This window comes from Bos indicus, chromosome 16 (assembly GCF_029378745.1).
Source record: "Bos indicus isolate NIAB-ARS_2022 breed Sahiwal x Tharparkar chromosome 16, NIAB-ARS_B.indTharparkar_mat_pri_1.0, whole genome shotgun sequence".
NCBI lineage: Eukaryota > Metazoa > Chordata > Mammalia > Artiodactyla > Bovidae > Bos > Bos indicus.
In genome coordinates, this window is record NC_091775.1 from 41,892,931 (window position 1) to 41,917,391 (window position 24,461).

At 46.0% G+C, this 24,461-nt stretch overlaps 1 protein-coding gene across 1 annotated transcript; it reads right to left on the minus strand.

Annotated features, from left to right (window-relative positions):
• Positions 1 to 4,909: 4,909 nt before the first annotated feature.
• On the minus strand, positions 4,910 to 23,840 carry AADACL4 (arylacetamide deacetylase like 4). Its single transcript, XM_019975934.2, is given in 5 exon segments — positions 4,910 to 5,687; positions 12,550 to 12,613; positions 17,406 to 17,465; positions 17,468 to 17,621; positions 23,673 to 23,840. Coding segments are annotated over 5 exon segments (1,224 nt in total).
• Between the last annotated feature and the right edge of the window lie 621 nt (positions 23,841 to 24,461).

The window sequence follows — 24,461 nt, forward strand, 5'->3', positions numbered from 1 at the left end:
AGAGGGACAAATATCATGATATCACTTATTTGTGGAATCTTTTTTTTAAATGCTACAAATAAATTTATCTACAAAATAAAAATAAAGTCACAGGTGTAGAAAACAACCTTATGGTTACCAGGGGGGGGGGAAGAGAAAGGGATAAATTGGGAGACTGGGATTGACATATATACATTCTACATATGAAACAGATAATTAACAAGATCCTACTATACAGCATAGGAACTCTACCCAATATTCCATAAGGACCTATATGGGAAAAGAATCTGCAGAAGAGTGGCTAGATTTATATGAATAACTGATTCACTTTGCTGTACAGCAGAAATGCAGTTGGTAAAGAATCTACCTGCCAATGCAGGAGACAAAAGAGATGTGGATTTGATCCCTGGGTCAGGAAGATCCCTTGGAGAAGAAAATGGCAACCCACTCCAGTATTCTTGCTGGATGATTTCATGGACAGAGGAGCCTGGTGGACTCCAGTCCATGGGGTCACAAAGAGTCAAACATGACTGAGCACACACACACAAACACACACACACGGAAAATAACACTACATTGTAAATCAATTATACTCCAACAACAACAAAAAATTTTCTTTTTAATGATCTAGTTAAACTAGAAGGAAATGGCAACCCACTCCAGTATTCTTGCATGGAAGATTCCATGGACAGAGGAGCCTGGTGGACTCCAGTCCATGGGGTCATAAAGAGTCAAACATGACTGAGAGACTCTCACTCACACTAGACTAGAAGAGCAGTGTCTTTGCCCAGCCTTTAAACAAATTGTTGGGTAGAACAATGAGGGGTGGCCTGGATGAAAGGGATGATCTCTAAAACCCATCCCAGACACATCCAGGAGAGCTCACAGATAAGCTACAAAATAACCACAGAGGCTTTTCCAACTCCTGTACATGCCCCGTAGGCACAAAATAACCAAGGAGCTTCTTAAGTAACCTTACGCATCTAGGAGCCCAGTTGTGTCCAAACTCTTTATGACCCCATGGACTGTATAGTCCATGGAATTCTCTGGAGTGGGTAGCCTTTCTCTTCTCCAGGGAATCTTTCCAACCCAGGGATTGAATCCAGGACTCCTGCACTGCAGGCAGATTCTTTACCACCTGAGCCATAAGGGAAACCCAAGAATACTGGCGTGGGTAGCCTATCCCTTGTCCAGCAGGTCTTTCTGACCCAGGAATTGAACTGAGGTCTCCTGCATTGCAGGCATATTCTTTACCAACTGAGGTATCGGGGAAGCCTTCATAAAGATTCTACCTCTGATTATAACAGACTGAATTATGGGAAGACATATACAACACTGCCTGTTGTTATATAATTTGCAATTGTCAATTGGCCTTGAGCGTATGTCCATTTGCATTCCCTTTCATTGACTGGTAGTGGGTACAAATCCTATTATGCACAGGGCATAACCAAGAGGAAGAAACTTATAAAAAGGGGGAAGCCAACAGGGAGGAGTAGGACTTGTTTGGGGTCAGCCTGCTCCCATGTCGCAGGACTGTCTGTCTAATAAAAGATCTGTCTGCTTGAGCTGAACTGAGCTGTACCTTGTCTGTTATTTTAAACCTTTCAACCCACTGCTCTAGATTTTTGTTGCAATGAGACAAGAACCAAGGAAGAGAAATAAACTGGCATGACAGAATCAATAATTTTGACTTTTTACTTATCAAATGTTCTGTTGTTATGTGTTTAGCTCTCTGGATCCTTTGTATGCCCACAATATCCTGTAAGTGCTCCTGGATGTAATTTTTCGGTAGATCCTTAAAGGCACAAAATGTCTTCAGAAGATTTTATTGTTCTTGAAGTTAATAAATACTTGCAAAAAAAAGTCTGGTGGTATGATTTCCTTCTCCTTATTGGACCGTGATTAATACAAGAGCATAGAGTTCACCATAAAAATAGACTAAGAATAGACTAAAGACAGGTCCAAATTACTGCCCTCTAGGGAACCAAATGATAGTTACGTGGTGGGAATTAGGACCAGGGAGAAATGAGGACCTTTCCTCGGGAACCCTATGGGGAAGAGTCTCAAGATACAGTCCAGAACTGTCATCACTAGCACCAGAAATTCAAGCCAATGGCTGCAGAGCATCCTGTATTTCTTAGGCAGAGAAGTTTTCCATCCCCTTCCCTCTTTCCATCCCCTTCTGGATATACCTTTTGTGGTAGACAGACTCTATAGGGGCCCCCAAGCTCTCCACCCACTGGTGTTCACATGCTTGTGTGATCCCCTTGTACAGGCAAGACCTATGATTTGCTTCTAACTAGCAGAATAAGAGGGTTTCTCTGGTAGCTCAGCTGGTGAAGAATCTGCCTGTAATACAGGAGACTCTGTTCAATTCCTGGGTTAGGAAGTTCCCCTGGAGAATGGATAGGCTACCCGCTTGAGTATTCTTGGGCTTCCCTGCTGGCTCAGACAGCAAAGAATCTGCCTACAAGGTGGGAGACCTGGGTTCAATCCCTAGGTTGAGAAGATCCCCTGGAGGAGGGCATGGCAACCCACTTCAGTATTCTTGCCTGGAGAATTCCCATGGACAGAGGAGCCTGGCGGGCTACAGTCCATGGGATGAAAGAGCAAGACATGATTGAGCAACAGAATAAGGTGGGGGGTGGGGGTTCCCAAGCACTGCAGATCTACCTGCCAGTGCAAGGAGACTTAGGAGACGCAGGTTTCGATCCCTGGGTCAGGAAGATCATCTGGAGTAGGAAATGTCAACCTGCTCCAATATTCTTGCCTGAAAGATTCCATGGACAGAGGAGCCTGGCGGGCTATAGTCCATGGGGCCACAAAGAGTCAGACATGACTGACTGAGCACATGCACACAATGGAATAAGGCAAAGGTCACAGCATATATGTGATAGCTTTTGTGATTACATTACTTTAGAATTTAATGGCTATCTTGCTTAAGTCTTTCTCCTTTGCTCACTTTAAGGAAGAAAGCAGACCTTTCTGGACCACCTGGTGGTCCAGTGGTTAAGAATCTGCAGTGCAAGGGACACGAGTACCTTCCCTGCTCTGGGAAGATCCCACATGCTTGGAGCAACTAAGCCCGTGTGCCACAAATACTGAGCCTGTGCTCTAGAGCCCGAGAGCAGAAACTGCTGAGCCCACGCACCTAGAGCCTATGCTGTGCAACAGGAGAGGCCACCACAGTGAGAAGCCTGCGCACAACAGTGAAGAGTAGCCCCTGCTTGCCACAACTAGAAAAAGCCTGCATGCAGCAACGAAGACCCATCAGAGCCAAAAAATATAATATAGAAATCAATTTTTTAAAAAAAAGAGGTAGAAAGCAGCCATTTGGGGAAAATTCACGTGCAAAAGAAACTGTGAGTGGCTTCTAGAAGCCAATGGTGGCCTCTAGCCAACAGCTAGCAGGAAACCGAAGCTCTCTGTCTTCAACTTCAAGGAACTGAATTCTGCTAACAAGCGGACTAAACTTGAGCCTCAGATGAAATGACAGCCCCAACACCTCAGTTGCAGCTAAGTGTCCATTCTCAGTGTCCTGACCCACAGAAACTGGAAGATAATAAGTCTGTGTTGTTTAAGTTCATGACAGTGCTGTTACACAGCAGTAGGTAATTAACACACCTTTCCATCAAAGCTACTTACATATAGCACATAGATCATGATACCTGTCCATGCTCCCAGGAGCCCAGTCCAAAACTGCCTGTGTAGATATCTGCACCTTTTGCAAGGATCCAAGGCACCAATAAGACTCCTACCTCCATCAGTCATAGCTGAGGTCCTTGACACCAAGAGATGCTATGGCTGCAGAGAAGAGGATTCTTCAACTTTAGCACTTGGATGGGACCAGACAGCAGGGAGGCCCAGTGCTATTACAGATATGGCTAGGAAACACGAACCCAAACTAATGTGGACTGCCCCCAACATGCAATACAAATATTCTCTTCCTATTCTCTTTCTCTTTTCCCTGCAAGCAGAGAAAGTGGTGTGGGCTAAGTGAAGGCAAGATTCTTTGTAAAAGTGAGACCAAGATATAAGTTCACTAGAGAAAGAAGGCTGACATCTTACTGCTTTAGGAAATGCAGTTTCCATATCTCAGATGGCATACAGAGATTCCCAAGATAGCCCTGGCTCTAAGACCCTGCCTTTTGATAGCTAGTGACCTAATTTTGGAATTCAGATCAAAGACTTAAGCCCAGGAGAAGCCCCCCGCCCCCAGAGCCCACCCTTTTCCTCACTGCCTTCCTCTTGCCTCTTCTCACCTCTCCCTTTCTCATAAGCTCCTCTAAAATGTCCCTTTGCTGCTGCTGCTGCTGCTAAGTCACTTCATTCGTGTCCGACTCTGTGCGACCCCATAGATGGCAGCCCACCAGGCTCCTCCGTCCCTGGGATTAGTCCAGATCAAATGTGGTACGCTGAGGGCAGAGTTTTGTTGCAACAGCATCTCTCAGGCCAACTGGAATCAATCTGTAAACAAAATGTTTGAATTTGGCTGATGAACCTTTGGCCCCAGGAACAATTAGTTGCCCCCTCCTCCAAAGGAGATGTTAGCCCCAAGCAATACTTCAGCTTTATGGGTATATACCCATCACGGACAGTTGTCAACATTCATTCAGCAGAGGTCTTGTGTGTCAGAGTGTTGAGAAACTTTAAAGGCATTTTTTTTTTTTCTCCATTGAGTATTTATTTCACTTGAATGAGAAGGTTAGAGAATGTTGCTAGATCCAGAATTGAACACTGTTGGCACTGAAAGGAAACAATTTGGATTTTCTCAAATACTAAGCATGACTGTTCTTAGCTTCCTTCTCACTCTTCCCTTGCAGAGTAAGCACTGACTGAGAATCTCCTTAATCAATTAATATACAGTTCGTCAAAGGACTCAGCTTGTAGCAGAATCCATAATGGCTATGCCCTACTCAGAGCTGCAACCTTACATTATGCTCTTTATATAACTGACTATAGCATTCATAATTTTCAGGGAGCATGGGAAAGAGAAGGACTTCTTATCAAACAACATCAGTGATCCATGAAAGCCATCCTCCACATGGTACCACTTCACAGGGACCCCCTGATCCTCCAAACGCTTCTTATAGAGCAAGGCATCATCACGGAGCATATCATTCTCACAGCTCACCAGGAAGGCCTCCGGAAGCTGGGCTATGATCTCATCATCCCTTACAAGGGGTGAATTTTCCACATCTAACAAGTGTTTGTTTTCTAGATAGGCAGCCTCATTAAAAGGGGCAGGAAACACAGGTTGGCAGCCTGTCTTCTTGAACCTGTTGGGTAGGTTGTCAGTGCTGAGCCACTTTCAGTACTTCTTCCAGACTTTGGGGGGAATAAAAGCCCCGGTCACGATGGCATCCCACCAGGAGGAGTCGATAAGCAGGTATCTAAACATGCAAGTTATCATGAACTTCTGGGTGAGGAATGGAATGTGTGAGTTCTGGTGAAAGGATGGCAGTTGAAAATTGATGATTTGGAGGAGAGGATAAATCAGGACCTGGGCCCGGATTTGAGGAAGATCCAACCTGCCCACCAAGATCTGGGAGATCAAGGCCGCTACTCCTGCCCCAACACTGTCTCCACAGAGCACAACCCGGGAGGAATCCACCCCATATGTTCCCAGGGTCTTCAGGAAGTGAATGGAGGCATTCAGGCAATCATTGGAAATGGTATGGTAATGGTGATCAGGAAGCTTGCGGTACCTGAGTAAGCAGGCGACAGAAGCACACCTGTGTGAACAGGGGTCGCTGGGAAGCCATGTTACTTTCCACTCCCTCTTGCAATGGTGTTTCTAATTACACCTTCAGAATGGCCCTCTGAGGTAAGGGTGCTTGCCCCTACTTTTTGCATATGAGGATGTGAAGAACCTTTCCTTAACTTGTGGGCAGGGATCCTTGATTCCAAAACTATGCTCTGTCTACTTTCCATAGATGGAAACGCTCCATACAAGAATGTGCAGCTTGTGCTATGCAGCACAGGGAGCCCCGCCTGGCACTCTATGATGACCTAGAGGAGTGGGATGGGGGTAGGGGGGTCAGGGGGGGAGGCTCCAGAGGGAGGGGATATATATAATTATGACTAATTCAGGTTGTTGTATGGCAGAAACCAACACAATACTATAAAGCAATTTTCCTCCATTTAAAAAAATAAGAGATTTGAACAACAAGAAAAAAATGTGCAACTTAGAAAGCTGTTCACATCATAAGTAAAATGACCAGCAGTGTCGAGAAAGGCCAATGAAGCTGCTACCACTCATGAAAGAAAAGGATAGGAGAAACCAAAATGAAAGTCAAGGGCAAGTTTCTTTCAAGTAGAATTTTTTTTTAAAGAAAAATGTAATGGACCAAGGTTTGTTCCCACCAATGACTCAGAGTTGCCTTCTTTTATGGGGCTGCAGGAAGGGAAGAAGGGGTTTGGGAACTGTTCTGACAGTGAAGGTATAGCGAAGGTAGGCAGTCAGAAAACAGACACAACTGGGGCTGTGGCAGACCCAGTGCCAGAGACTGATGGTCAGCGTCCTGGATGTCTGTCTAAGCCCCCAAATGTGTCTCCTCACAGGAATTCAAGGGCACAGAGAAGGAGCTTTAATATGGACTTCTAGATGTTCCGATGGTGTGATCACTGACCTAGAGCCAGACATCCTGGAATGTGAAGTCAAGTGGGCCTTAGAAAGCATCACTACAAACAAAGCTGGTGGAGGTGATGGAATTCCAGTGGAGCTATTCCAAATCCTGAAAGATGATGCTGTGAAAGTGCTGCACTCAATATGCCAGCAAATTTGGAAAACTCAGCAGTGGCCACACGACTGGAAAAGGTCAGTTTTCATTCCAATCCCAAAGAAAAGCAATGCCAAAGAATGCTCAAACTACCGAACAATTGCACTCATCTCACATGCTAGTAAAGTAATGCTCAAAATTCTCCAAGCCAGGCTTCAGCAATATGTGAACTGTGAACTTCCTGATGTTCAAGCTGGTTTTAGAAAAGGCAGAGGAACCAGAGATCAAATTGCCAACATCCGCTGGATCATGGAAAAAGCAAGAGAGTTCCAGAAAAACATCTATTTCTGCTTTATTGACTATGCCAAAGCCTTTGACTGTGTGGATCACAATAAACTGTGGGACATTCTGAATGAGATGGGAATACCAGACCACCTGACCTGCCTCTTGAGAAATTTGTATGCAGGTCAGGAAGCAACAGTTAGAACTGGACATGGAACAACAGACTGGTTCCAAATAGGAAAAGGAGTTCGTCAAGGCTGTATATTGTCACCCTGTTTATTTAACTTATATGCAGAGTACATCATGAGAAACGCTGAACTGGAAGAAACACAAGCTGGAATCAAGATTGCCGGGAGAAATACCAATAACCTGAGATATGCCGATGACACCACCCTTATGGCAGAAAGTGAAGAGGAACTAAAAAGCCCCTTGGTGAAAGTGAAAGTGGAGAGTGAAAAAGTTGGCTTAAAGCTCAACATTCAGAAAACAAAGATCATGGCATACGGTCCCATCACTTCATGGGAAATAGATGGGGAAACAGTGGAAACAGTGTCAGACTTTATTTTGGGGGGCTCCAGAATCACTGCAGATGGTGACTGCAGCCATGAAATTAAAAGACGCTTACTCCTTGGAAGGAAAGTTATGACCAACTTACATAGCATATTCAAAAGCAGAGACATTACTTTGCCAACAAAGGCTCGTCTAGTCAAGGCTATGGTTTTTCCAGTGGTCATGTATGGATGTGAGAGTTGGACTGTGAAGAAGGCTGAGTGCCAAAGAATTGATGCTTTTGAACTGTGGTGTTGGAGAAGACTCTTGAGAGTCCCTTGGACTGCAAGGAGATCCAACCAGTCCATTCTGAAGGAGATCAGCCCTGGGATTTCTTTGGAAGGAATGATGCTAAAGCTGAAACTCCAGTACTTTGGCCACCTCATGTGAAGAGTTGACTCATTAGAAAAGACTCCGATGCTGGGAGGGATTGAGGGCAAGAGGAGAAGGAGACGACAGAGGATGAGATGGCTGGATGGCATGACTGACTCAATGGACGTGAGTCTCGGTGAACTCCGGGAGTTGGTGATGGACAGGGAGGCCTGGCGTGCTGCGATTCATGGGGTTGCAAAGAGTCGGACACAACTGAGCAACTGATCTGATCTGATATGATCTAGATGTTCCATATAAATTGAAACATTGTTTAGCCATAAGAAAGAAGGAAATCCTGCCATTTGCAACAACTTGGATGAAACCAGGATGTTATTATGAGTGAAATAAGTCAGAAGAGAAAGACGAACACTGTATGACATCACTTATACATAGGATCTAAAGGAGCCAAAACTCAGAGAGACAGAGAGTTGAGTGGTGGTTACCAGGGGTTCTGGGCTGGTGAGGGAAATGAGGAGGTGGTGGTCAAACGATACAAACTTCCAGTTATAAGGTCAACAAGTCCTGGGGATCTATAGTACAGGATAGTGACTATAGTTAACAATAATATTTTATATACTTGAAAGTTGCTAAGAGAGTAGATCTTAAAGGTTCTCACCATGAAAAGAAATGCCAATTCTGTGATATGATGGTAGCAGTCATACTGCAGTATGTAAGTATATCAAAACCAACATGTTGAACACCTTAAATTGACATCATGCACATATCAGTATAGTTCAATAAGGCTGGGAGAGCAGGTGAACTTCTAAAAATTAGAGTAAAGTGAAAGTGAAGTTGCTCAGTCATGTCCGACTCTTCGCAACCCCATGGACTGTAGCCTACAAGGCTCCTTCATCCATGGAATTTTCCAGGCAAGAGTATTGGAGTGGGGTGCCATTTCCTTCTCCAGGGGATCTTCCTTACCCAGAGATCGAACCCCGGCCTAACACAAGCTAACTAACACATGAATCAAGACTGGAATAACGGAAAGGAATACATTTAAAAAATAGAAACAGCTTGGCTAAACCAGTTAACAGCTTAGCTAAACTAGGATTAGAGAACTTATTTAAAATATGGTTGTTATCTTAAATTTTTATTTGAGGCTGTTGCTAGTTGTCTTTTCAGTTCTTGCAACCAATCACTTAAAAGCATTAAAAAAAAAAAAAAAACCTCATTCTACTTGTAAGATTAAATTGAGAATTCCATAAGGAAAAATGACACCTTAGGCTAGTGACTTTCAAACTTATTTAGAACAAAAAAAATTATTTTTTTATTAAAATGATACCTGGAGCTCCACCAAATAAAAAAGGTAGTTGCAGTTGTTCTGGTTTTGCCCAAAGATAAGACACCTGAATCCCCCACTACTTCTTCTTCTTTGACCTCCGGACCCACCTCTGAGACAGTGAGGGAAGCCCTAGTGCTCCACGGAACCCAGTTTGAAAACCACTACCTTCTATTTGACCTTGGATTTTATTTCCTATAAAAGGTTTCCTAAAGCATCATTTTTAAGAATACAATTTGGGGACTTCCCTCGTGGTCCAGTGGTTAAGATTCCATACTCCCAGTTCAGGGGGCCTAGGTTCCATCCCTGGTCAGGGAAATAGACCCCACATGCCACAACTAGGACCTGGAGCAGCCAAATAGATAAATATATTAAAAAAAATAAAGAGTAGGGTGGGTTGATTGCTTATAACTTCGCCACATTTCCGCAATAAGCAATATAGTGATGAATAATTCAGTGTTATCAGTATGGGTTCCCACTTAAACGCAGGCAAGGCACATGCGCCTCTGTGGAGTCCTCACGGTGAGATGGCCCCAGCACCTGTAAGCAGCAAGCACAAGCTTCAGCTTGCACTTTGCCACGCCTAGAAGTGAATGCTGCTGCTTAGTCATTTCAGTCGTGTCTAACTCTATGTGACCCCATGGACTGCAGCCCGCCAGGCTCCTCTGTCCATGGGATTCTCTAGGCAAGAGTACTGAGGTGGATTGCAATGCTATCCTCCAGGGGATCTTCCCGACCCAGGGATCAAACAGGTCTCCTGCACTGCAGGCAGATCCTTTACCACTGAGCCACGAGGGAAGCCCCAGAAGTGAATGTGACTCATCAAATGTCAAACATACAAACCTGACGTCATGAAATAGCATGTGCTTTCTATTGCAGAACCCCAGGCCTGCTAGAGTAGGAAACAGAAATGCCTACACCTCCTTGGACTCTGTCTTGCCCGCCCACCTTCAGGGATGAAGGCTCTGCAGAGCCAGATGGCTAAAAGACAACTCTTTCAAACACATATTCTCCAGGATCTTACTTAAGACACTCCATTATGTCTTGACAAAAAATCAGGGAGCACCCAGACCATGATCATGTCTCCCTTAGGGTTCTCGGGGCATTTCCCCCCAGGCACCATCCACCTGCAGCCCCTGGCAACCTGAAGAACCTTACCTGCCTTTCTTCCTCCCCCAGCCTAGCTTATCAAAACCTGTATGCCAAGCCTTTTCAGCTGTCTAGAATAACAGTACAATATACAGTACAACAGTGTGCTCCGTCATGTCCGATTCTGCAACCCATGGACTGTAGTCCACCAGGCTCCTCTGTCCGTGGGATTTTCCAGGCAAGAATTCTGGAGTGGGTTGCCATTTCCTCCTCCAGGGGATCTTCCCAATCTAGAGATTATATCAATAACCTCAGATATGCAGATGACACCACCCTTATGGCAGAAAGTGAAGAAGAACTAAAGAGCCCCTTGATGAAAGTGAAAGAGGAGAGTGAAAAAGTTGACTTAAAACTCAACATTCAGAAAACTAAGATCGTGGCATCTGGTCCCATCACTTCATGGAAAATAGACGGGGAAACAATGGAAATAGTGACAGACTTTATTTTCTTGGGCTCCAAAATCACTGCAGATGGTGATTGCAGCCATGAAATTAAAAGACGCTTGCTCCTTGGAAGAAAAGTTATGGCCAACCTAGACAGCATATTCAAAAGCAGAGACATTACTTTGCCAACAAAGATCTGTCTAGTTGAAGCTATGGTTTTTCAAGTAGACATGTGTGGATGTGAGAGTTGGACGATAAATAAAGCTGAGTGCCGAAGAATTGATGCTTTTGAACTGTGGTATTGGAGAAGACTCTTGAGAGTCCCTTGGACAGCAAGGGGATCCAACCAGTCCATCCTAAAGGAAATCAGTCCTGAATACTCACTGGAAGGACTGATGCTGAAGCTCAAACTCCAATACTTTGTCCACCTGATGTGAAGAACTGACTCATTTGAAAAGACCCTGTTGCTGGGAAAGACTGAAGGTGGGAGGAGAAGGGGGCAACAGAGGATGAGATGGTTGGATGGCGTCACCAACCCTATGGACATGAGTTTGAGTAAACTCTGAGAGTTGGTGACGGCCAGAGAGGCCTAGTGTGCACAAAGGGTCCGACACAACTGAGCGACTCAACTGAACTGAACTGCATTGGCAGGCAGATTCTTTAGCATTAGTGCCACCTGGGAAGCCCAAGAATAACATCCTCAGCAATTTCCTACAAGGTATTAGCGGAGGTGCTTATTAACACCTTTATGTGTTCAAGGCATGTTTTTATTATCACTAAGCCCTCAGAGATGTAGAGTCTGGTGGACACTCGAACTGTGGAATGTCGGACATGAGGCTCATCTGGCCGGGAGGTACGATGATGAGGACCGGAAAGATGCTATCTTCCTCCATCTCATCAAGGAAACCAGAGATACTGAGGAAGTTGCTTTGTTTGAGGGGGCTTGTTTTAGAGGTTGAATCTAAAGGGGGCATTTTTAGCTTCTCTCACTTGTGTTCTCTAAACAGTTTCCCTGTGACTTGTGATCTGTTGGATTAAGAACCAGAATTCTGGTGAGTGGTCCCCACAGCCCCTTCCATTCACTCAAAAGCCCTCTCCTATTTTCAAAGAACTCCAGGTGCCCAGAGTTATGGCTTCCTTGAGATGCTTCCAACATTAGTCCCTTCATGGTCGGGAGTTAATTAGCTAGCTAGTTAGTTCATAAGTTCGTTAGTTATTCATTTTAACAATGTGAAAAGCATCATTGCCCCAGAGAACAGCTAGGATATTAACCAGAACCTTCAGAATCTTCAGCCAACCCTCTAATACCCCCAGCACCATCCCATCTCACTGCCTGCCCCATTTGAGGGAATGGTTACCCTGAATCACGTAACCATCATTCTTTTTCTTTCCTTTTTACATAATTTCATTGTGCCTATGCATATTCCTTAAAAGTGTTGCTCTGATTTTAATTGTTTTTCATTCTGTAGACAGAGTATCTCGCTTTACGTAATTTTTTGAAAATTTTCTCACTAAATTTTATACTGCCAAGATTCATCCACATTATGGGTGTGCCTTCTGGTTCACTTATTTGAACAGCTCCACCATATCCCATAATGCCTCAGTGAGTGTAACGTGATGCTGACAGCGCCACCGTTGATTCATGTACTCCCTGCTGATGGGCTTTTGGGCTGTTTCTGGTTTAGGCTGTTTTGAATGCTACTGTGCCTGTCTCCATGGACGCATGTACAAGAATGTCTCTCCAGGATTAGGACCTCTGTTCTGCAAATCATCTGGGGCCTCACCCTACCTTCTGCCACCAGGTAACACCCATTAACTTTCTCCAGCAACTCACCCAACTGCCAGCAGCACAGAGTCGGTCTCCCGGGCTAGAGAACCACACAGGCTCTGGTATATGTCTGCAAGACAAAACCAACACAGCAGCAGCTGCCTGTGAGTAGCCTGTCCCAGGATTGGTGCCCACGGGGCCCAGCACTGCCCCCCAGCTCACAGGAAGAGCTACCAGCAATGCTGGCACTAGGTGTGACAGCTCCCCTCTCTTCCTGTTCTTGCTTCCCTTGAAGTGACTCTGGCCACTTCTGCCTGGACAACAGAAAAAGCTTAAAATCAGACACCTGAATCCACCCAAGTCTCCTGAATGTCGGGGAGCAGATATGCCTTGGGGCTCACCAGCCACAATGTTTTCTTTGACGGGAGGGGAAACCTTGGAGTTAGAAGGCTTGGTGCTTTGAAACAGACAAAGCCAAGATGAGGGAAGGCGGGCATGTCTGCCCTGGAATGTGAATAATAATTATATATATATACATATATATATATATATATGTGGGCTTCCCAGGTGGCTCAGTGGTAAGGAATCCACCTGTCAATGCAGGAGATGAGGTTCGATCCCTGGGTCGGGAAGATCCCTGGAGGAGGGCATGGCAACCCACACCAGTATTCTTGCCTGGAGAATCCCATGGACAGAGGAGCCTGGCGGGCTACAGTCCACGGGGTCACAAAGAGGCGGACACGGCTGAAGCGACTGAGCACACACACACTTGTTTTTCTTTCACTGCTCGGCCCCATTGTTTGGGTAAGCTCCATGAGGACCTTTCTTGTTCTCCACAATGTCCCCTGGGCCTCAAAGAGGGTCTGACACATAGTAGGTCCTTAAAAAATATTTGCTGAGTGAGTCCTGCTGTTACTTTTGGCAGTAATGTCATTCCTCTGCAGAGGAAGAGGAACAGTCACAGACAAAAAATGGAGTGCTCCCAGAGGCCTCTGAAAGGGAAGAGTGATCTTGGACAAGGGGGCCAGTGCAAAGGAGATGTGTGCATGTGTGCTCGCCACAGACTACAGCCCGCCAGGCTTCTCTGTCCAGAGAATTCTCCTGGCAAGAACACTGGTGTTGGTTGCCAGGTTGCCATTTCCTTCAGGGGATCTTCCTGACCCAGGGAATGAACCGTCATCTCCAGTGTCTCCTGCATTGCAGGCAGATTCTTTACCACTGAGCCACCAGTGAAGTCCCACAAAGCAGATACTCAGCATCCAGGCAGCAAGTTCAGATATTATATTCTACCACCAGGTGGCAGTACAGCCTAATCTCAGGGAACATGTAATGGGACAGCTAATCTCTTCACATGGGCAAATTTTCCCCTGTGTGGCCATCTCTCCATCCTCCCGTTTGTTGGTTGGTTTATATCCCTTTACCCAGTTATTCACCCATCCATCCATCTATGTATTCATGTGTTCATTGTTTTTGTTCAGGTCCTAAATTGTGTTTGACATTTTGGGACCCCCAAGGACTGTCGCACACCAGGCCCTCTGTCCTCCACTATCTCCCAGAGTTTGCTCAAATTCATGTCCATTGAGTTGGTGATGCTATAAACCATCTCATCCTCTGCCACCCCCTTCTTTTGCTTTTAATCTCCCAGCATCAGGGTCTTTTCCAGTGAGTCAGTTCGCATCAGCTGGTCAAAGTATTGGAGCTTCAGCTTCAGCATCAGTCTTTCCAGTGAATATTCAAGGTTGATTTCCTCTAGGATTAACTGATTTGATCTCCTTGCAGGCCAAAGGATTCTCAAGACTCTTCTCCAGCACCTGGAGAATTTGAAAGCGTCAATTCTTCAGAACTCAGCCTTCTTTATGGTCCACCTCTCACATCCAGTACATGACGACTGGAAAAGCCATAGCTTTGACTATATGGACCCTTGTCAGAAAAGTGATGTCACTACTTTTTAATACACTGTCTAGGTTTGTCATAACTTTCCTTCCAAGGAGCAAACATCTTTTAATTTCATGGCTGCAGTCACCATCTTCAGTGATTTTGGAGCCCAGGAAAATAAAACCTGTCACTGCTTCCAATTTTTCCCCTTCTTTTTGCCATGAAATGATGGGACCAGATGCCATGATCTTAGTTTTTTGAACATTGAGTTTTAAGCCAGCTTTTTCATTCTTTTCTTTCACTACCATCAAGAAATCCTTTAGTTCCTCTTCACTTTCTGCCATTAGAGTGGTATCATCTGCATATCTGAGATTGTTGATATTTCTACCAGCAATCTTGATTCCAGCTTGTGATTCATCCAGCCTGACATTTTCCAAGATATACTCTGCATATAAGTAAAATAAGCAGGGTGACAATATATAGCCTTGACATACTCCTTTCCTGATTTTGAACCAGTCCATTGTTCCATGTCCAGTTCTAACTGTTTCTTCTTGACCCACATATAGGTTTCTCAAGAGACAGGTAAGGTGGTCTGGTATTCCCATCTCTTTAAGAATTTTCCACAGTTTGTTGTGATCCACACAGTCAAAGGCTTTAGCATAGTCAATGAAGCAGAAGTAGATGTTTTTCTGGAATTCTCTTGCTTTTTATATGATCCAAGGGATGTTGGCAGTTTGATCTCTAGTTACTCTGCCTTTTTCAAACACAGCTTGAACATCTGGAAGTTCTTGGTTCACATACTATTGAAGACTAGCTTGGAGGATTTTGAGCATTATCTTGCTAGCATGTGAAATGAGCACAATTGTCCAGTAGTTTGAACATTCTTTGGCATTGCCCTTCTTTGGGATTGGAATGAAAACTGACATTTTCCAGTCCTGTGGCCACTGCTGAATTATCCAAATTTGTGTGCAACACTTTAGCAGCAGCATCTTTTAGAATTTTAAATAACTCAGCTAGAATTCCCCATCACTTCCTCTGGTTTTGTTTGTAGTAATACTTTGTAAGGCCCACTTGACTTCATACTCCAGGATGTCTGGCTCCAGGTGAGTGACCATACCACCATGGTTATCCAGGTCATTAAGACCTTTTCTATATAATTCTGTGTATCCTTACCACTTCTTAATCTCTTCTGCTTCTGTTAGGTCCTTATCATTTCTGTCCTTTATTGTGCCCATCTTTGCGTGAAATGTTCCCTTGCTATATCCAATTTTCTTGAAGAGATCTTATGCTTATACATTCATTCAAAAAATAAAACCATGGGTCTGGCCCTGGAGTCCTGCAAGAAGCAAAATAGAAGTCTTTCTTGCACTCTCAGACTTTCCATTCTCAGTTGGGGGATGCAGACAGTAAATAAGGAAACACCTGGAGGAAGGAGATACATTCAGATTGTGACAACTGCCATGAAGAAAATGTTAAAGGATGATGTCAAGGATGGATGGACCCTGGGCATAGTGCAGGGCACTAGAGTGGGTAGGGAGAGTTCTTTAGAGAAGATGTCTAGGAGGCCACTCTGGGGAGGGATTTTGAGATCGAACTGGAAGAATAAAGAAGGGGTCACCAGTCCTGCAAAGTGAGGGAGTGCAGGGAGACAACTCTGGAGGCAGGGAAACAGCAAGAGAGAGAGATTCCTAGAGAAGGAGCCTGGACTGTCTGCTGCACAAGCAGTGTGGTTGCCGCAGAGTGATCGCTCCAAGCCGCTGGGAGGCCCAGGTGAGCAGGCAGGAGAGGTCTGAAGGGCCAGCACCAGCTACTGGGGGAGTTCAGGTTTCATCTAAAGACTCTGGAGGGGTCTTGCCTGGTGGGCCAGTGGTTAAGAATCTGCCTTCCAATGCAGGGATGTGGCTTCGTTCCCGGGTCTGGGAACCAACATCCCACATGCCACAGGGCAACTAACCCCATGTGCCACAACTACTGAAGCCCAAGTGCCCTAGAGTCTGTGCTCTGCAACAAGAGAAGCCGCCTCAGTAAGAAGCCTGCACACTGCAGCACAGTGGCCCGTGCTTGCTGCAACTAGAGAAAGCCCGCACATAGCCATGAAGACCTAGCGCAGACAAAAATGACAAATAAACTTATCTTTTGAAAAAAAGACCCTAGGGCTTCCCTGGTGGCTTAGTGGTAAAGAATTCACCTGCCAGTGCAGGAGATATGGGTTCGATCCCTGGTCCGGGAAGATCCTGCATGTCGTTGAGCAACTAATTCTGTGTGCCATAGTCATTGAGCCTGCTCTCTAGAGCCAGTGAGCCAGAAGAAGAAGGCACTGCAGTAAGAAGCCAATGCACCACAGCTAGAGAGTAGCCCCCACTCACCAAAACTAGAGAAAAGCCCGAGCAGCAAAGAAGACTCAGCACAGCCAAAAATAAATAAAAGTATTAAAAACAAAACAAAACAGCTGGAAAGCCACAGGAAGGGTTTCAGTGCAAGACAGACAAGTTCCAACTTATACTTTTATGAGCTCCTTCTGGCTACTGGGTGAGGATGAGACCATGAAGGGCCAGGAGTGACGGGGGAGAGCAGTTGCTGAGATGTGGGAGTAAAGGGATGTGGCAAGAGAAAGATCACAGTGATCTTGCAGAGCCTGCAAGAAACGTGTGCATTTGAGAAATATTGTGGGGGAAGAACAGATAGGACTAGCAATAGCTGTGAGTGGTGAGCAGGGGGAGGGGAGCAGAGTCAATACTGCAGGGCCATAAATGCCATCTCCACCCCCCTCACCTCCCCAGCCACTTCACCACCCTCTCCTTGACCTAGACTATCACAGTATAAAAAAGAACATTTCCACACCATCTGCTGACTTGAGCCCAAAGCCCATAGTCTGGACTCCCAATAAAAATCTCCAACTGCTGATTTTTTTTTCTGGAGAAGGAAATGGCAATCCATTTCTGATTTCTTGGAGAAACTCCAACAAAGTTCCCATAGGAGGGGTAGGGGGCAAAGCTGTGTGTGTGGATGAGGCTCTTCCTTGGCGAAGCCACAGCAGAGGATCTTACCCAGGCTCCCCACTAAGGCGGCTCCTCCATGGAAGAAGATGATGCCTCGCTGGGGCTGGGGGAGGGTGTCTTGGGCTGGAACAGCCTGACTGGTATGGTCCCAAAACGCAGGTTGGTTACCACGAGCACAGGATCCTCCTTGATTCTCACACTCTTCTGCAAAAACTGGAGAAATCTGAGCAGGGAGCAAACCCCTATCTTCTCAAATATATTCCCCTGTTAGAGGTAAGAGAAAGAGAGGGAAAGATTAGGGAGGTTAGGGTCTATCTGAATGGTAGATGACTCCTGCTCTTTGTAACTGCTAGGATGTTCTTGCAGTTTCTCGTGTGCCTCAAAGCATGGCCCCAGGGCTCATCAGCAAGCGACAGGCTCTGCAGAGCGTGTCCAGATAAAGGGTCGGGTTTGCAGAATTTCCTCCCAAAAGCTCTTGGTTGAACAGTGGTAAGAATTTGCCAAAGAGCTAGCCCACATTTGGGCTGAGTGGTTGGGCACTGAGCTCATCAAAGCCAATGTCCAAGGCAAGATGACTGGCAACCTTGCTCTCTTTGGCCCCCAGCTTGAGATGGCAGAGACAGGTTAACACCTGGGTTAACACCATCATTGCCCCCGTGGATTAGGACAGATGCTTAAGCCACATTTGTGTTCAACAGAAAAAAGTAATGGGACCAATTAGGGATGTCTGCGGAGAAGGCGATGGCAGCCCACTCCAGTGCTCTTGCCTGGGAAATCCCATGGACGGAACAGCCTGGTAGGCTGTGGTCCATGGGGTCACGAAAAGTCGGACACGGCTGAGCAAATTCCCTTTCACTTTTCACTTTCATGCATTGGAGAAGGAAATGGCAACCCACTCCAGTGTTCTTGCCTGGAGACTCCCAGGGACAAGGGAGCCTGGTGGTCTGCCGTCTATGGGGTCACACAGAGTCGGACACAACTGAAGTGACTTAGCAGCAGCAGCAGCAGCAGCAACCATGGGTTCAGGAAAGAAAGTGAAAGTCATTCAGTTGTTTCTGACTCTCTGCAACCCCATGGACTATACACTCCATTGAATTCTCCAGGCCAGAATACTGGAGTGGGTAGCCTTTCTCTTCTCCAGGGGATCTTCCCAACCTAGGGATCAAACCCAGGTCTCCCACATTGCAGACAGATTCTTTACCAGCTGAACCACAAGGAAAGCCCAAGAATACTGAAGTGGGTAGCCTATTCCTTCTCCAGCAGATCTTCTCAACCCAGGAATCAAACTGGGGTCCCCTGCATTGCAGGTGGATTCTTTACCAACTGACCTATCAGAGAAGTCCATGGGCTCAGGAGGAGGGATCAATGGTACCAGGGCCATCTATCTGCCAAATGTGAAAAGAAGTCCATTGTTTTTAAACTTATGGTCACTCTGGTTATAAGCAAACAAATAGTGAAATATTTCATGAGATGTAGTTACATGGTATTGTATCACATGTAATAAATGCATTTCAACCATGTCAGATCATCTCTTCTATGGACCTCACATGGAATATGTATGTGTCTGTGTCAGAAAGAAAATAGCACGGGATGATAACACTGAACACAGTAAGAACAGCTGACACTTACCTGTCACCTGCGACATGCCAATCCTGGTTCAAGGGCTTTAGGTTATTAACTGGCTCAAACTGTTCAGCAACCCTTCTAAGTCAAGCACAATTATCAGTTCCATTTTGCAGATGGGGCAAGTGAGGCATACCAAGGTCAAGTGCCTTGCCCATCAATGAGTAAGATACAGAATTTATGTTCTCAATCACTAAACTAGAAACAGCTTGGGTTCTGGAATCAAGCAGATTCGAATTCAAGACTTAGCTCTGCTGCTGCTGCTGCTAAGTCGCTTCAGTCATGTCCAACTCTGTGCACCCCATAGATGGCAGCCCACCAGGCTCCCCCATCCCTGGGATTCTCCAGGCAAGAACACTGGAGTGGGTTGCCATTTCCTTCTCCAATGCATGAAAGTGAAAAGTGAAAGTGAAGTTGCTCAGTCATGTCTGACTCTTAGCAACCCCATGGACCACAGCCTACCAGGCTCCTCCATTTATGGGATTTTCCAGGCAAGAGTACTGGAGTGGGGTGCCATTGCTTTCTCTGAGACTTAGCTCTACCTACCGCTATCTCGCTGAAAGACCTCAAGCGTTCCCTTCTCTGAGCTTCAGTGTTCCTCGTTTGTAAAATAAAAGAATTGGGTCTACAGTCCCCGAGGATGAAGCTTGGGAATCAGATGTGACCACCCATGGGGAGTGTGTCACTGGTGGGTTCTGGCAAGTGTGAGCTCACACCCATTGGTGTGACCTTGCCCAAGGTCTGTGGGATGCCCCAGTGCATTCCCTCCATGGAGACAACCCCACCCCTACGCCAGCTGCCCCACTGCCAAGGCTAAGGTTTCTCAAAAGGGAACTCCCAACAAAACCACTACTTTTCTGCTTAAGTTGGAGGAGAGCAAGGTTCCCAGGGCCATGAGGATGACCTCCTTTCCCACCACTTGGCCCACATCCGAGGAGCCCATCCCAGCATCTTGAAGCGTAAATGGTTCAGGGATTTTGAACAATGCAAAGTGGTGATAAACATCTCTTAGCACCACATTCTGAAAGGTCACTAGATACGGCCAGGAAGTTAGATTTGTTTTTGTTTTGTTTTTGTTTAATATTTATTTGGCTGTGCTGGGTCTTCATTGCTGTGCATGAACTTTCTCTAGCTGCAGAGAGCAGTGGCTATTTTCTAGTTGCGGTGAGGGCTTCTCATTGTGGTGGCTTCTCCTGTGGTGGGGCACGGGCTCAGTAGTTGTGGCACATGGGCTTCGATGCTCTGTGGCATGTGGGATCTTCCCGCACCAGGGACAAAACCAGGTCCCCTGCATTGCAAGGTGGACACTTAACCCACTGGACCACCAGGGAAGTCTGGTTTGGTTTGTTTTTCCCAGAAATGAGTTCACATTTGCCAGAGCTAGTCATTTAGGACAGAGGCAATTTAGGAAGATTGATTACTGTCTATTATTATTTATAACATTGTAAATATATAATATTTGTAATAGGCTTTATATTTATATAAGTATATAATACATATAATATAAACATAAGTACACAAATATTATATATCTATATTATATTGTTTGCATAAATGTTATATGTATATATAAATACTATAAGTATAATATATTATTTCTGTAACATTGTCTGGAAAAACACAAACAAACTTTTTGGCCCATCTAATATTATTTATAAGAATGTATCAGAACTTCCCTGGTAGTGTGGTGGATAGAAATCCACCTGCCAATGCAGGAGACACGGGATCAATCCCTGGTCCAGGAAGATTCCACATGCCTCGGGGCAGCTAAGCCTGCACACTGCAACCATGAAGCCCGAGAGCCCTGCAGAGCCCATGCTCCCCAGCAAGAAAAGGCACCACAATGAGAAGCCCAAGCATCACAAACCAGAGAGTAGTTCCCAGTCCCTGAAGCTAGAGAAAGCCCACACACAGCAGCGAAAACCCAGTGCAGCCACAAATAAATAAGTAAATAAATGGAATGTGTTAGTAGTATTGCAAATGGGACCATCAGCAGTTTAGGAACACCTGAGGTCTAGAACTTCAGATGAATATTAAGATTCTTTTACAAAATATTCTAGCAGAGCTTAACTTTTAAAATGAACCCTATAGCATTTTCTATATTAATCCTCATATCTTATAGGAAGGCTGAAGTCATTTGTGTGTGTGTGTGTGTGTGTGTTAGTCGCTCAGTTGTGTCCAACTCTTTGCAACTGCATAGACCGTAGCCCACTGGTTTCCTCTGACCATGGAATTCTCCAGGCAAGAATATCGGAGCAGTTTGCCATTCTCTTCTCCAGGGATCTTCCTGACCCAGGGATCGAACCCAGGTCTCCCGCCCTGCAGGCGGGTTCTTTACTGCCTGAGCCTCCAGGGAAGCCCGAAGTCACTCATGGTGGCGGTTTAGTCACTGGGTTGGGTCCGACTCTTTGCAACCCCATGGACTGTAGCCCACCAGGCTCCTCCAACCATGGAAAATTCATCCATGGATTTTCCAGGCAAGAATACTGGAGTGGGCTGCCATTTCCTTCTCCATTCATATTATGAAGTCATCATTATAGCCTTCAAATCGATAATGATTTTAGCAATTGCTGTGTCTTTGCCTTCAAAGATTTTATATATATATATATATATATATGCTAATAATCTATTTTTATGGAGTCCTTTCTAAGCACCCAGCACTATACCCTGCACCTTAAATGCATTTCTCACTCACTCCCCACCTCACCCCTATAAAAAGCATCTCCAGCTATCCTCACCATTTTAGAGGAGAAAATAGAGTCTCAAAGACATTAGTCCACAAAACCAGCAAGTGGAGATTCAGTGCTCAGACCCAAAGTTGTCTGACTACAAAACTATGCACCTGATTTCTGGGCTGTAGAGTCTTTTAGGTTTTTGCCTCCTTCTCCTTAAAATTTGTTTGCCTTCTGTATCTATCTGTCTTCTGGAACGAAATGAACCACTTGGATATCACCATGCTTATCCCTGTCACCTGCGGTGAGCAGTCTGTTCTAGGAGGGCTCAGGGCTGGGGGGACCAGGATGGAACTTCACAAGCTGGATTCAGCCTCCACAGCCAAGCTCAGACCCATCTCAGAACCTCCCAGGAGCAGATGTCATCAGGAGATGTTTGGCTTGTGGACTACGCCTGAGGAGAATCACCAAAGGCTGGAAAGATCGCAGGTTTTCTGGGCCACTTGGACATCGTTTTCAGTCCAAGGGCCTCAGACTAGCCTGGAATTTCATGCAGATTGCAGCTGCTGGCTTGAGACAACCTGACCTCCAGCAAAGTGCATGGCCAAGATTAATACGAGAGATGTGCATACCACTTCCTCAGCCTGTCTCCTTGGGGCAGTAGCATTCACCTAATTATAAACTAGACTTGTTCATTTCTCTGAAAGTCATCTGTATCCTTGGTGAAACAGCCCAACAGCCCAAGAAACACATTTGACTTATTTACCAAATGCGTTCAGTGCTCAGTCACGTCTGACTTCTTACAACCCCATGGACTAGAGCCCACTAGGATCCTCTGTCCAGGGAATTTCCCAGGCAAGAATACCAGAGTGGGTTGCCATTTCCTACTCCAGAGGATCTTCCCAACCCAGGGATCAAACCCACGTCTCCTGGTTGGCAGGCATATTCTTTACCATTGGGCCACTTGGGAAGCCCATTATTTGCCAAATATCACCAAACCCTTGTCACCTGGTACCTTAATCTTCTTACCAACCTGATGGAAGAAACACAATTATTCCCGCTTCAGAGATAATGAAACTAAGGCACAGAGGGGTGAAGTTAATTGCCCAAAATCACACAGCCAGGGAGTAACTCTCACTTCCTTCAACAGTTGTTCTCCCCGCAGGTCATCAGTGTGAACTGGTTGATCTCCACCCATGGTTGGGACATTGTAATTAAATCAAGTTTCCTGCCTCTTACTAGATGCCAAATTATTCCCAAATCTGCTGCTCTAGGCATGTGCCATTTCATCCCAAATCTCAAACCCCTGCTCAGAGTGAGCCCAGCTGGGGTGGCCACTCTTAAATGTTGGGTGAATTCCCTGGATTGATCAGCACATGGTAAGTAAGCATGTGCTAGGTGCCAGGCCCTGGGATAGATAAGGTGGGCCCTGCCTTCCAGGTGCTTGCAATCTTTGCTGGGGGTGGGGGACACCTGTGTGCTATGAAGTGGAAGATGCTGTAGGTGAAGCAGGTTCGTTCTGTCGGGCTCCGAGCCATTTCAGGGGAGGGGCTGGGTCTGGGATAGTTTGGGAAGCCTCAGAAATGAGCCCGCTGATTGGCATTCAGTAAATGCTGTTGAAGGAAGGAAAAAGAGGTGGCGGGGGGGGGGGGGGTGGTGAGAGGAAGGATGGGAAGGGAAGAGGGAGAGAAACAGAATAGCAGACACAAAAGAGAGGGCTGTCTCCCATCTGTCCTTCAGTGTCCATGAAGGCTTGGTTCCAGGACCCCCACGATACCAACATCTTTAGATGCTCAATCTCTTGTAGTCGACCCCCCTCCTCCACGGATGCAGGACTTGCAGACAGGGAGAGCCCACTGTGTAGCAAAGTCTGTCTTTCTTGGGAGGGTCTGAAGACAGAGAGAGAAAGCAAATGAAAGAAGAACAGGCCCTCCTGTCCCTCCAAGGGACCTAGAGAGAGGAACAGAGAGAGAGAGAGAAAGCTCACTCCAACTCGTGAGGGTACTGAGTGCCAACTCACCAAAGTGACCACGTAGACGAATATGCAGTGCAGAAATCGGAACTTGGCAGGATGTCGTAAAGCAGAGGGGACATCAGTGGTGAGGAAGTGCTCAAAGACAGCCCAGACAAAGACCCCCAGGAAAAAGGCGCCTAGCGCAGCTGGAAGCACCAGCCACAGGACAACCATGTTCCCAAGGTTGCGAGGAGCTTGGGTCTGGCGCTCAGCAGGACCTGAGCCAGTCACACGGGCTCTGTCCTTCCTTCCACTCTTGGATTAACTTTGACTTGTGACTTGAGACACTCACGGCATGACCAATGGGAGCAAGAGTGACCCACCTCCTCAGGGAATACAGGGACCAGGAAAACTAATTCCGCTTGTCGGGGCAGCGGGGAGTCTCAGGAGAGGGGCTTCCCAAATGCTCAGTAAAGATCAGGCTCAAACAGCACCTGCATCTGGGCCCCAAGGGAGGGGTTGCCTACAGGCTGCATAGGAGTCTGTGGCCTGAACTTTTCACTGTCAAACAGGACACATGTGGCCAATCTTCCTCATGGGCATCTGGTCAGGGTGGGCAAAATGCATCGTACACCAGGTGGTTGCCCTGACCCCACTTGGATGTTCCAGTTTACCTTAGGAGAAGCAGCACAGCCCAAAGTTAAAAAGACCCACTCAGAGGCCAGCCCTCCTGGGTTGAATCCTGACTTTTCCACTTACTGGTTCTGTCTTAGGTCACTTAAGTCTGTTCTCTGCATGTCCATTTCCTTTCCTGCTCATGCATGCATGCTAAGTCACTTCAGTCATGCCTGATTC